Source organism: Daphnia carinata, chromosome 4, assembly GCF_022539665.2.
Source record: "Daphnia carinata strain CSIRO-1 chromosome 4, CSIRO_AGI_Dcar_HiC_V3, whole genome shotgun sequence".
In the NCBI taxonomy this organism is placed as follows: Eukaryota; Metazoa; Arthropoda; class Branchiopoda; order Diplostraca; family Daphniidae; genus Daphnia; species Daphnia carinata.
The window spans coordinates 906,942-920,703 of NC_081334.1; the positions used below are offsets into that span (position 1 = coordinate 906,942).

Below are 13,762 nucleotides of genomic sequence, written 5' to 3' on the forward strand. Positions count from 1 at the left end.
GGTCATTTTCACGAAAGCAGTATGGTAGGAATCAACTTCAATTGGGTTTGGCCAATCGCGCGGACTTCCGAGCAGGTGTAACAACCGTGGTATCTTTCTCTTCTTCTTTACTTCTCTTTCTCGATTTAACTTCCGCCTCTGTTTCTTCTTCGGCAGCTGAACTACTGTAGGAAAGATGTTTGAAACAAAAATTTTAGATTCATTTGCTCGTTACTAGATAACACATTAGTGGTATACCTCTCTACTTCTTTTTCATTCATTGCTGGGTTGCGGGGAGGCCGTCCACGACGTTTTGGAAGAGATTCTAACGGCTGTTCCGTGGGCTCCGACTGGTCTTCAGTTCCATTGCTGAATAAAGACGCCGAAATGCTTAGGATCAATATGAGTGCACAATCACTAAACAACAGCTAGAAGTACTTTTGTGACATATTAGAGTTATCAGAATCCACTGTTGCTGATGCAGCAGCAGCCGCCCGTTGTTTCGGTGAAAAATAGGAAGTTATTTTAGCCCCCGTCGTTTTCGGTTTCTCTTTGGAAATAGGTGTGGTTGCTTCTTGGGAATCTTCTGACCCACTGTTGGCACCAATCGAAGTGTGCGGTGCTGATGTACGAATACGTGAAGATCGTCTAGTAGCCATGGATTCATCTACGACATTAAAAAAAAAAAAAAGCAAAAAAAAAAAAACAAACAGCGATTAAATTTATGCATGGTAATGGATATTAAAGATGACACTACCTGTATTAGAGGCAGACTGCATAACGGTTTGGTCAAAAGATTCTTCAGGTTCTTCATCTGACTCAACGTCATCAAGCTAAGATAAATATTTAAATGTCAGCACATAAATTAGCATCGACTGCCACTGCGGGGTTCTAGTTATTCTTTATTTTTTTTTTTTTAAATCAACTTACATCTTGCTTTGGAGGGCGACCTCTTCTTCCACCTTTACCCCGTATGCTTGCTCCCGAGAAGGATTTCAATGCAGATACCTTAACCAGTCCACTTCCAACACCCCCTCCGCCAACTGTACTCGCTTTCTTCGGAGGAGCTATTTGTAACTCGGGTGGCAAATAGATCTTCGTGTTTAAAAAATTGGGATCATCATGAGTCCTGCAATGAATGAAAATGAGGTAATATAGATCTATCGTTTTTTTTTCTATTAACAAGAGTCTATTCTTTCATACCTGAAATACATCGAAGGGATTCGTGGTTGAGTAGGGTAGTCTTTCATTTCAAAACTGGTTGTTTTTTGCATGATTAAACCCATCGCCAAATCGCAAACAGCCCACAGTTTTGCATTGCTTTCTTCATCTTCAGGTTTAAGAGCATCGCGATGATTTTTCATACGCTCTATTAGCGCTTTATAAAAGCCAAAGCAATAATTTTCATGCTTGTTCATTAGAGGCTCCAAAACGAACCACAGACATTGGCGAATACGCAGTAATTGCTCAGTGTTAGTGTGGCTTGTAAATTCCGGATCATGAGCAAGGATAGGCACTGCATAGACCAACATATAGTCGGGCAAAATGTATGGCAACTTATCGGCCATTCGCTCCATACTCCCAGACATCTGTAGTTCTCTCTGGTAATCCCGACGTTTCGAGATATCTGCCAGCATAGAACGGCGAATAATTGCTAACAATTGAGCGAAACAATTTCATTACTATTGCCACAATATATGCAAGAATTTAATTTATTTTACCTTTAATACGTTTGTCTTCTTCAGTTCCCGCCAATGCGTAAACCCCCATGAAGTCAAGAGGCAAAGAACGAAGAGGCATTCGATAGAGGCCTCGGTGTAGCTTTGCGGTAAAGCGTTCGCGCACTTCCGGCATGTCATCAGCGATCAGAAGAGAAAGACTGTAGAACTGATCAACCGTGAATTGATCGCCAACTCCTTTCTGTTCACAGATTTTCAACATAGCGGTTCCGGCAGACAATCTCAGCCAAGCCATTTCGGTTTTCCCGATTCTTCCACCGTCGAAAAGGTCTCCGCGGTGTTGGATGAAAGCTGTCAACATCCTAAACGTTTTCTGTGCTGACATGACATCGTTTTTCAAACCAATTAACCATCTAGCCATCATTTTCATGGCTTCCACTTTGCAGCGTGTCTCTTCTGGAAGTTGATCTTCCTCACACCATTCGTCATTTGATATATCGGATGAAATAGGCTGTGTTTCTCCATGATTCTGCAATGAAATAGAACATATATGAATGACGGTAACGTGCGAAATTTCAAAGTCGAAAATGTTTACCTTAAGCAACAACTCTTTAACGATTTTTCTGGATACTATGTTTTTAATTTGAATAGTAAAGCGGTCAGGAAGTAAAAGCGCCATGTGACCAAGGGTCACGATTGAGGTACGACAGTGAGGGGAAGACGTAGTCAAGTTGTCCTTTAACGACTCCAAAATTTTCGAGAACACCTGTTCGTGATTTGTAATGTTCACGTGGAGGCAACGCATGGCATGTTTAGCTTGTTTTGTAGTGCCTTCAGTTGCCAAACGTTCGCAGATTGGGATTAACTGACTGACAATGTCTCGGAACTGAGCCTCTAAAGGTCGATACTTTCCAACGAAAGTGAGGATACACAATACCATGGCACTAACACTATGATCTTGACTATCAAGCGATAGAATATTCACAAGTCGAGTTAAAACGTCCTCCGACATAAAGTGCGCTGGAAATCCGAAAGCAAGGACAAACAGAAGGCGGAGCCCCTTTTCACCGGCTGTTTCCGGTTCGATACCGATTTCTTCAGCCATCGTACCTTCGTCGCGCCTCAAACAGGCTTCCACATATTGAACCTAAAAATAAAAAACACAATCATTGTCAAATATGGCTTCATGTTAGGGATAAATCATTTTTTAAAAATTACAAATTCTGATATTTACCAAATGAGTAACAGCATCTTTGTCAATGAGAACTGAAGAAATCCGCTCCATTAGTAGCTTCACGGTGTTGTAATACAGATTGGTCATAACGGGTTGACCCAGCTTTTTCAATAGCTGTGTTCCGGCTTCAGCACATTCCTTACAGCTTACTTCCGGATTAACCACGGTTTCCAGTAATTGAAGCATACTGCTATCGCTCGCCAAATTGACAGCAAACTTGTGAATGAATTCAGCCGCTTTGATTGGATCTGGAAGGTACTTGGACAATTGTGCAACTCTGGTGGTAATTTCCTTGTCTCGGTTTTCGCCTGGTTCAAGTTGGTTGTAAACTTCTGTCAAGTCTGACACAGCTTTCCGAACCGTGGCTTGACTTTTCTGAAGTTCTATGAATGATTTGGTAGCGTTTTCGTCGATAGTAGCGTACAAGTAATACAATTTTTTCATTCTGACGTCGGCTGGTAACTGATACGGGACAAGACAAGTATTGAGCAGGCGTTCAACAAGGAGCCGATCTTCGAGTCCAGTCATGTAATATCCATGCAAGATCTTGTCTTTAATCCAGGTCACTGCTTTTTTTGTGGTTTCTGGAACATCAGGATCACCCAAAAATGTCTTATAAATCATAGCTAATCCTGTTAAGGCCTCCTTTCGAATTTTGAACTTCTTGTCCAATGTCCGTTCTTTAACAAAATTCACAAGGTCCTCACTAGAACCAGACGAAAAGAGGGAAAAGTGCCATTTAACATTTAAAAACAAACAAATAAATTTATTAATTTAATTTGTTATTACCTGTCTGAAACTATTGAGAAGTCCCGCTTGGCCGTGGCAACTATTGCCGTCACAACCTCGTACCTGAAAAAAATTTATGAGGGTTAATGTTATCAAAAACCTGTCCATCACAGTAAGAGGTCGGAGCAGTGTAGCCTTACCGAACAGATTCCTCTGCGTCATGCTGGCGTAGCTTTAAAGTTTCTGTTACATCTTGCCTCAATTCAGGATGGTTTAGCAAGAAATGCATAGAATATTGGACACACTTCGTACGAATGGCTACGCTGATGTCATTAAATCTATGAAATGTAAGATTAACGATATTATGTGCTACTCGCTTGTTACTCGTAGAAATCCTCGTACCTCCCAAGGAATGCTCGCCAGAGCTGACGATGTTGGGTGGCAAGTTGAGAATCTTTTTCTGAAAACATTCTGGCAAGAAGAGAGACGCAGCCCATTCTCTCTTGCTCATCAGGGCTCTTCAATTTAAATTCCAACTGCGGCAAGACTGACAAAAGCACTCTGGAACAAACATGATACAACTCATAAATCAAGTCGTACACCTTTGTAGCAATAAAGAGCTGCTTGTCCTCTTTCCCAAGAATTAGAACTTGGTTGAAAAACTAAAAAAAAAACACATGAACCATAACGTAGAATGTTTAGTATAGAAATTCAATCAATACCGCTTGGATATAGGGTTCCAGAGTATCGCTACACTTTAATAGGAGTTCCCTTGCAAGTTTGTATGCATTTTTCCGTTGAGATTTTAGCGGTTCAACAATATTCGATAATATTATATCCAGCAGCTCATTAGACACCGAATCCGACTCGGTTATGAGCGGGCATAAAATATCAAGCATGAAACTCTTCACTTTACCAGAATGTTCATCACTGTAAGTTAAGAAATCATTTGAGAGGAATTGTTTTTTTTTAAACAGAGAAGTGAAAGCAAGAATACTTACTTGACAATTTTGAAGATGAGTTTAAAGAGCTCACAGAAGATTTCTTGGCAATCCTCAAGGTCAAAGCACATGTTGAAGGACTTGACATATGCAAGATTTTCAAGCAGATAGAAATAACGTTTGAAGGCAGGATCTTTAGGATCCTTCAGCCCCCCTAATTGACGAATTAGAAAAAGGAAAATTCCTTTGACTTGCTCTGGATCTGTGTAGGGAGCATCTGGAGCATAGACTCGTAAAACATCAGCAATACAACAAGCAATCAGCAATTGGACATCTCTTGAATGATGCTGGAGAAAAAAATCATCAGCCAAATGGAGAGCAAGTGGTACAAATTCCTGGTATGCACCTTCTTCTTGCCCCATGGACTGGAAAGTATGTGCTAAAGTCTACCAATTAAGAGGACAAAACCAATTTGCAGTAAAATTAGAATTTTTTGTTCTACAAGTATTACCTTAAGTCTTCTTATAAGTTCATCAGGAGTAAGATCTTCTGTGACTTCTTTACACCCTTGTGGGTAGATTATGGTCACGGTATCGCCTCCACCAGGCATTTTGGGGTCCTAACAGTTTGAAAATCATAATATACACATAAATTGAATTTCACTCTTAATTTGAATAAATAGGAAGCGAAATTTTGCGTTGGTATCCCATTTCATAGAATGGTATAATAATAAGACTTTGGAGCTTAAACAAATCTTTGGTAGCAATTAATGTGTAACTGTCAACCAGGCTCTTATCAAACAGGAAAAACGAACAAGTAAACCTCTTTAGTAACCGGATTGATCAAATGCGTTGAAGATTATCACAAAAGATATTATTACACTGTAAAAATGACCAATTGGCCGAATTCCTTTGCGTATAAAAATCACAGCAGCTTTAAGTCAGAAGTGCCGCTAACTCACAACAATTCAATGGATTCAGTTAACATGGGCGACTCAAGAGATGGCACTCAAACCGCCGCCATTTTCTTGGCATTGGATGTCGAGCTCAATAGGGGACGCCGTAAACGTCTTGTAACAAACAAAAACGTATTTATTCCTGATGCCGTTTTTTTCTGGAATGGTTCTACATTAATACATCACATCTGAATGCGTCTAGTATTCCTTGTTAGCTAATGAACCTTCTGGTACAATAAGTTGCATAACGAGAAACCCATCCCGAGCCAAAAGATGGAGCCACGTTTTGGACCCGGGAGTTTGTTTTTAAGTACGGAGTCCAAACCAACACCAATCTTTACAACAAAACGTTTTCAAACAAAACCACACTCTTAGCACGATTGCACTGTTAAATACAATAATATTGTTTCAACATACCTTAATTTCACTTGGTTTTTGGTCGAATCAACTGCGCGTTAATTGAGCGTTGACAAGCTTCCTTTGATTTCATGTAAATAGCTAGGACCTAAAGCAAGGGCGCACTCATGCGGCTGGTTTTTGAACGAATGACCAATGGCGGGAAAAGTTTCGCATTTTTTTCGATAGAGCTATATTTTCTGTTTTATATATTAGAACTAGAAAAAGTTAAATAAAATATTTCTCCCTTGTCTATTTCAAGTTTCCAGTTCACTTTTCTTAAATGCTAGAGAACAGGTCTTGATTGTAACAACAAAGCATATACCTTCTGTTAGCCTTAACAAAAAAAGTTTTACAGCGCCAATGAGTATAGTTTACAACAGTATTTTCAGTCACTTCTGCTGTATGCTCGAGTTGACAAACAAACAGCCCAAATACAAAATTCACTGCTTGTTTAACCATGGCTAGTGGCGCCCTACTGCGTCTATTTGCTTGTACGGCACTGCGGCCAATCAGTGTATACACCAGTGTCTGCATAATGTTTGGCAGAACTCAAACATTTTAAAGAATCCACTATGCCTGAGGGACCTGAACTTCACCTATCTAGCTTATTTGTCAACAAATCAGTGAAAGGATTGATTTTTTCTGGGGAAATTCATAAATCTGATGTTTCCAAAAATCCAACAATACAATGGGATGTTCCGTTTTACACCATTACGGCTGAATCCCGAGGTAAAGAAATGAAACTTTGGCTAGAAGAATACTCACTACTGGAAGGGAAACAAGTGATGCACCCACAGAAGATGTCCATCCTTTTCCGGTTTGGCATGTCTGGATGTTTCAAATTATCCTCTATTGATGAAATTCCAAAACATTCACATTTAAGGTTAGTAATTGGTTCAAGCACATATATTTCTTTTCACTGAAGTTGTTACTGTTTCATTGGTAATAGATTTTTTACAGCAAAAAACAGTGTTGATCCCATGCAAGTTCTTAGCTTTGTTGATTTTCGAAGATTTGGAAAATGGGAAGTCAATGTTGATTGGGGTTCAGACAGAGGCCCATGTCCTATAAGAGACTATGAAAACTTCAGAAATAATATTGTGAACAATTTAGAAAATCCTGCTTTTAAAAATAAAGCCATTTGTGAAGTATTACTGAATCAAAGGTATTTCAATGGAATTGGAAACTACCTTAGAGCTGAGATATTATTCAGGTTTAAAAATCATGTCATCAGACTAAAGCAGAAAAATTAACAGTGAGGAATAATATTCATTTATTAGATTGAAAATAGCTCCTTTTGATGATGCCTATAATGTGCTCTGTGATTGGAAACATGCAGCCATGTACCCAATAAAAACTGAAAAGGGTGCTGCACCCAGCAATCAGGACCCACTGTATCTTTGCCATGCAATATGCAGTGAAGTATTAAAGCTGAGTAATATTGTTACATTACATTTTGTATACATGCAGACTGTAATTTTCCTTAGTGGTTGTGTTTCACTCTGCACTTTTTGTTGTATAACAGTAACATTTAAATTCTACAGTAGAACTAGAAGGAATGGATGATAAAAATTGTAGATTTTCTTTGATGTACACTATCATACAAATTAAACGTGCACAGGAAAATACAATCCCGAAGAAATCTACACACGCCACTGTGCTTTTTTTAAGTTGATACATGTGTAAAGTTGCTCATTCACTAATTTCAACATTTTTTGCTTTAATTAATAAAGGTGGTGGATATGATGTGGAAACTGGCCTCAAGGAGAATGGATCCTTTGAAAAATGGCTTCAGTGTTACCAAAACCCCCACATGAAAAGCCTAACAGATAGAAATAAACGAACCATATGGTTCGACGGTGAACCAGGACCGCTAATACCTAATAGTAAGAAATGCCTAAAGTCTTAAATTGTTATTGTTGTCCAGCAACGTATTTCTAGCACTTTTATTTCTGAAAAAAATATCAGACAGTAATACCCGTCGGCCTAAAACAAAACGGAGGATTGTCGAAAACGTGGTAGAAAAATCTGTTACAAAAGTTAAAGCAAGAAAACAGAACATTGTGGCAGAATCTTCAGAACTTCGGCCTAGTTCACGACCAACACGCCGCTCACCACGTTTTGTCCATGTCCTTGAAGTCAAAGGTGAGCAAACCTTCTAACTTGGAATTATTTCCTGGTACCACGGAGGTGAACTATTCGGTCTCGCTTATTATTTGTTTTCCCCTTTAAATGTCAGAAGTGGGCTAGTTAAATCTTCAGTTGCGTTCCTAGAACGTTGGAAAATTACGTTTGTTTCCAGAACTAAATACTCAGCTACTGCAACTTGTCAAACCAAGTCTGCTGAGTACCATTGCATTATGTATAGGTCACAGATTCTGAGCAGCCTGTACCTGGTAAAAATTCGCATCAAAAAGCTAATCTCACATCCCTACCACATAGTTTACATCTGGCCAATATAAATGTATACATTGAATTATGTTTGTGATCTGATTTTCAGTTGTTGTATTCGTTGTGTGCAATTATTAAATCCAGTTAATTACAGTTTACAACGTAACAGTTATATTAATTTATTCATGGAAAGACTCACCAAGTAATTCCCAAACCTGATTAAAAAATGCCATTAAGCGTAGGGTTGGGGACTAAGTGGCAGAGGACTCTTGGCGAAATGTTTTTGCTCAGTACGGTGTTTAAAATGCGATGTATATAGAGTGATAGATGAAGACATTTCGAAGAAAGAGTGGATAAGAAAGCCAACATGACACAAAGGATGCTGAAGGATTAAGGGGGAAATCCTGTCAAATAATGCAACAACGTGCGTAATGAGAGACCAACTAAAATCGTCGGCTAAGTATACTAAGCATGCAACATCTTTAGTAATTACGAATAGTTATCTAATAATGTTTTAGGCAGAATAGGGTTAGATATTTATGCGCGACCAACGTCGGATAGGATAAAAGATTATCGAAGCAGTGTATTAATACGTTGAAGATATATAAATGACGGCGACATTTTAAACGAAGCGCTTTAAAAAATTTCTAGGAAAGTCCAGGATAGACAGTTCGCAAGATTGTTGTGGAACTTTTCATTGCAACGGACATATACTAAATTTTCGAACCAAACTCGATGTTCTTAAAAGAGCTCTTTGTACACTGGGAGATCGTAGAAAGCTGCTTTACACTTCACGCTTTACATTTTTTTTTCAGGAGAAAAAAAAATTTAACAAAAAAAAAAAATGTATAAGACGGTAATTAATGATGTTGTAAGAAAATAGTAAAGTAAAGCGATAGAGACGATGCAGCAATGAAGCCCCAGCGATAAATGAATGCACTGGTCCCTTCACCATGTACGAGTATACTACATCAAGTGTTGCTGAGAAAGAAGTAAACTCTACAAAGAAGTTTAACGAATATGTACAACAAATACGACCATTAGCATCAGCGACGATGAGGAAGAGCGAACGTCGAAACAGATTTTTTCATTTTCCTAAAACAAAAGGTTCAAATAAATTTCGCGCTCGATGCAAACTGCAGTTATTTCTACGTCCGCACACCATACCGTGTTCTTAATTTCTTACTTGAAAGGATTGCTGCTGACAAAGCGACTCGACGATCCAGACGGAACGGCCGCGACAGGCGCAGGCTCGACAAAGACGGCATCCGTTCCGGTTCGAAATTTTGAAGCTGTTGTGTGTTGCATGTAACCGGGCTTACTAACTAGTTGGGTTCTCTGCGATGCTGTTGGGAGGTCTGACGAACTCTTGCTGAATAGGTGACCCCTTCGGAGTTTCGGAGTAAGCGAAATCCCATTTTTAGGATCCTTGGATGGTGTCCTAACTGGGATACTACTAATCCCCGTTCTGGGAATGGCAAAATTTTCTTTGTTGTTTGGGCTAGAAAAATTTGCATTCGGGATCGCGGCTGGCTGAAATGGGACATTCGTAGGCAGGTCTATCAATGGCATGGGCAAGCTCAGCTCGTCCGTTGTACAAACGGATGACTAAAACAAAAGCAGGAAGCATCAAGTCCGGCATCCGAAAAGGAGAGAATTTCATCTACTTACCTTTGCGTTCACGGGCACAGGTTCAGTCGCAGGTAAGTTCATATCGAAGGTCACATCAAGACCGTTCGACTGTAGAACAACGGTTTCGTCCAAATTGGCCGGCACTGTAACTGCTGCTGGTACAAAAATGGGCGGAATGCTTTGCACATGGCGAAGTACTGAGCTGGGAGGGACATCTAAATGAAGGTTCGCTTCTGTCAGCGGTGACAAAGTTACCCCCTCGTTGAAAGTTGGATTGGTTTCATCTCTCAGTGTTTCTTCTCTCTGGTCCGCCCAGCATACTCCACGCCCTCCTTCCACCATTGCGATCAAGCTCTAAAATATGTAAAAATGTATCGATAAAACAACGCTAGTTGCGAATATAAAATTAATTATCCGGAACAGCGCAAACACGCAAGAGTTCTACACAAGGCTGTCAGTTTTCATGTTGCTTAGTGAGTGTAAAATCTAGTCACAGGAAGGTTTTTAACTGTGATCCAGACCAACGCTCACTGAGCACTATGGAAATATTCAAACTGTGCACATGATAGATAAATAATGATACTGATATTAATAAGGTAAAATTACGTTGAAATCCGCCTCCATATAAGTCGGTACGGCATCGTTCACACGAAGTGTCAGATAAAGTGATTTCGCAGTTTTCATGAGTTGTAAAAGTAAAGTTTCGGATTTAGCATTTTCTTCAGACTGAACTTGCAAGGTTTTCGTTAAGTACTGGTTCTGGTCTTTGGTTTCTTGGAGGGCAACCTAGAACATTTGAAAAAGGACTTAGCTGTAATAGAATTATCATTTGCTGATGAAAGGAGGTAGTACCTCTAATTGCTTCATGCGCATTGCATCATAGATGATTTGTTTTAATTCGTCATTGCCAAGATCGCGCATCGCAATTTCGAATTCATTGCTCAGTGCGTTTTCCTTGCTGGAGCTCAACGCCAAGCGCTTGGAAAGCTCATTTTTCTTTTGACTAATGATTTCAAGTTTCGGTTTTTGCGAATTGATCTCCCGTTCAAGTTTTGTGCGCAGTTTTTCTAATCTAAATATTTTATAGAAGGATAGTGGTTAGGCATGATCTCACGAGAGTAACACAAGCAAACCTTACCTCAAGGTAGACAAGCTGATACATTCAACTCGATCATTCTTCTGATTTTTCAACATGATTTTGTGCTGAAAATCCTTTTCAAGTTGATCTAGGTTTGCAAGCTTATGCTGGACTTCCCGCCTGTCATGAAAAAGGGTACCCCAGGCTTCTCTCGCTTGGCGCAATGCCATAGTAGGAAAGGTCGCGAGCGGATCAACGACCGGGGCGACGACCTCATCTGGCTCTTTCGGTATTTCTTTGTCTAAGCACTTGGGGCACGGAGTACTTTCGACAGTAGGAAGGACAATGTGGGGTTCCTGCGGTGCTTTTGAATCTTCAAATGTTCGAATTTTGTCATTTGCGGATGCTAAGGCAGACCTTAGTTCAGAAATCATTTTTTCGTATTGCGTCACATGAAGCTGAACCGATCTCTCGTTTTTCTTCACCTAAGATATGCATATAATATGTTAGGCTAGCAAACTTTAATTTTTCAATAAAATTTCTTACATTGGATTTGATGTTTTTGGCTCTATCAGCGTATTTCAGAGTGTTGTATGTATCTTCTAGAGTGACACTTGACGGTGACACTGCCGCTATCATGACAGTTTTGCAATTACCGCCGAGCGAGTCTTGCAAAAGTCGCGTTAGCTTCGAATCGCGATATGGAACATGCCTACGACCCTCGGCCAACGCATTAATACAATTCCCTGTTCAGAAAATATAAACATATAAAAATGTATCGGTTTTCAGATTAAATAAAATGATTGCTTTTAGATTACCTAGCGCTAGGAGCGATCGGTTAATATTGTTACCCTCTCGGAATCGTTCTCCAGTATGTCCCGTAGCACAGCCCCTTTCTGAACCCGCTAAGTCGATGAGTGACATTTTAGCCACTTTGAAATTGTTACTTAGTCCAGAGGCACGGTCACTTTGTTTGATCCATACCTGACATGATTAATTAGTTACGCTTAGAAATGTGTCATCAATGCATAATTACTTGAAAAACAGCATGAGATCGCGAAGACTCCGCGTTGTGGTCTGTGGGATGCTGAGTCCGGTTACTATTGCCGTATTTTAGGAGGGATAGTAAGTCTTCGGCACCATTTGGTTTTACCAAAGACAGGCCTGTCACAGTGATGCCATCATTACCGTTGTCTCTGATAGTCAAAAAATTTGACTGAGCCAATAAATCTCTCACGTTTTCATTATAAACCTAAATGCAAAAAAAAAAATATATTTAGATATTAGTTTTAGATACAGGCGGTTGTTCAGAAAAGTTTTACTTCAAGATAAGACACAGAAATTTCAAATTTTTTGGTTCCGCGAAGCTCTTCCATTCGGCGGTAAAGATCCATAACAGTTAAAAAAATTATGCCAGGATTTTGTTGTGTTCCTAGCATGGTGTGAGTCTTTCCGGCCCCAGTGGCACCATACGCAAACACTGAAACAGTTTTATTTCCGTTAATATAAGTTCTTCAATATGAGTTTGCCTGACGGGCAGGCAGTGATCGTGATTTACCTGAACAGTTAAATCCTTCTAAAACAGCATCAACAACAGCTTTCGTTGTCCCTTCAAAAACTTCTTGGTTTGTTGATTCAGGTGCAAAAACAGCATCAAAGGCAAAATGAGCATCTTTATGTGCCTTCTTTGTAAAATCTCGATTGTTTTGTTTTACTCCATGATAAAAAAAATTATCATCTTCTTCTTTGGGATCAAACACCAATAATTTGTCATTTGCCACTTTAACACAATTCCTGAAGGGAGATAAAATTCATATAAAGGATCAATCAAATTTAAGACTGGACACACCTTGAATTGGTTGAATTTTCTCGATCATTAAATGGTCTTACTCTGACAGCCACTCTAATATTTGAACTTTGAATTTCAGCAGAACCACCAATTCCCTCTCCAAGTGTACTTCGAAGAACGACATTATTGCTGTTTTGCCGTCTCACCAGTCCTGTACGGGGGGAATTCCTCACCTGGCGAAGTGGTGGTTTCATCGTGTGTGCTGTTTAAGAAAAAGATCTTGTGATACCTATAGATGAAGATAAATTTAAATAATAAATTAGAGCAAGCTGTAGGCAATATTATTTTGTAAATTTTTCAAAAGACACATGGTGTTTAAGTATTACAAAACTTTAACATGCTAACGTTAATCGGGGGGAAACTAACTGTACAAGAGCGATTCCTTTTGGTTTCGCTAATGAGTCTAGTTGAGTATGATACACATTAATTTGAATCTCACCAGCTTTCGATTATTGAAGGGCTTCGCAGATGCCAACCACCAATCTATATGGCAGTGGATTATTGTTATTTCAAATTGGGGGAACTTTCAAAACAAGTCTGGAAGCCAACGACACAAAAAACATAAAAGGAATTTGGAGGGAACACAAACTGACCGTTGAAGAACGCTCGCTGTTTTCAAATACCAAGCTATCGATATAGTATCCAGCGGTGTACCCGATAACCATACACTGTTGCCAGATGTCGAAAAAACCTGCGTTGGATTTTTAATCTTTGTCGTCTGTTCTGTTTGTTTAAGAAAATTTTGAAATGTCACTTCGCCCGTTATCTGATTCTGTACAGTACCACTCCGTTGCATTTAGTTTTCTTTTCTTTTCTTTTTTTACTAATGGACAGAGAATGAATACTCTCTTCCTCTATGTAACTATTTACCATGAAACATGACATTGTCCGGCGGC

At 39.4% G+C, this 13,762-nt stretch overlaps 3 protein-coding genes across 5 annotated transcripts; 1 reads left to right on the plus strand and 2 right to left on the minus strand.

Annotated features, from left to right (window-relative positions):
• Nucleotides 1-4: 4 nt before the first annotated feature.
• LOC130694802 (sister chromatid cohesion protein PDS5 homolog B-B-like) lies at nt 5-5,647 on the minus strand. Of its 2 annotated transcripts, XM_057517911.2 has the most exons (16): nt 5,377-5,647; nt 5,074-5,181; nt 4,623-5,008; nt 4,344-4,551; nt 4,024-4,283; nt 3,822-3,959; nt 3,682-3,744; nt 2,893-3,598; nt 2,254-2,805; nt 1,701-2,187; nt 1,183-1,633; nt 910-1,108; nt 737-812; nt 418-646; nt 238-348; nt 5-164 (listed from the first exon to the last, which is right to left on the minus strand). In XM_057517911.2, exons 2-16 carry the CDS (start codon nt 5,170-5,172, stop codon nt 38-40), a joined length of 4,092 nt encoding a protein of 1,363 aa, XP_057373894.1. In that variant the 5' UTR covers nt 5,173-5,181; nt 5,377-5,647; the 3' UTR covers nt 5-37. The 2 variants fall into 2 exon arrangements, with proteins under 2 accessions (XP_057373894.1, XP_059351025.1); XM_059495042.1 differs by lacking the exon at nt 5,377-5,647 and having other exon boundaries at nt 5-161; nt 5,074-5,217.
• A 768-nt stretch (nt 5,648-6,415) lies between these two features.
• On the plus strand, nt 6,416-8,366 carry LOC130694784 (endonuclease 8-like 1). Of its 2 annotated transcripts, XM_057517885.2 has the most exons (6): nt 6,416-6,799; nt 6,866-7,129; nt 7,197-7,351; nt 7,650-7,802; nt 7,885-8,061; nt 8,156-8,366. In XM_057517885.2, the coding sequence occupies exons 1-6, from the start codon at nt 6,489-6,491 to the stop codon at nt 8,164-8,166; spliced, it is 1,071 nt and encodes a 356-aa protein (XP_057373868.1). In that variant the 5' UTR covers nt 6,416-6,488; the 3' UTR covers nt 8,167-8,366. The 2 variants fall into 2 exon arrangements, with proteins under 2 accessions (XP_057373868.1, XP_057373867.1); XM_057517884.2 differs by having other exon boundaries at nt 7,885-8,366.
• A 506-nt stretch (nt 8,367-8,872) lies between these two features.
• On the minus strand, nt 8,873-13,482 carry LOC130694804 (kinesin-like protein KIF18A). The gene is made up of 13 exons (XM_057517913.2): nt 13,306-13,482; nt 12,867-13,095; nt 12,576-12,811; nt 12,340-12,497; nt 12,054-12,269; nt 11,836-12,001; nt 11,564-11,763; nt 11,078-11,502; nt 10,792-11,011; nt 10,546-10,725; nt 9,979-10,293; nt 9,494-9,915; nt 8,873-9,402 (listed from the first exon to the last, which is right to left on the minus strand). The coding sequence occupies exons 2-13, from the start codon at nt 13,058-13,060 to the stop codon at nt 9,354-9,356; spliced, it is 2,781 nt and encodes a 926-aa protein (XP_057373896.1). The 5' UTR covers nt 13,061-13,095; nt 13,306-13,482; the 3' UTR covers nt 8,873-9,353.
• Between the last annotated feature and the right edge of the window lie 280 nt (nt 13,483-13,762).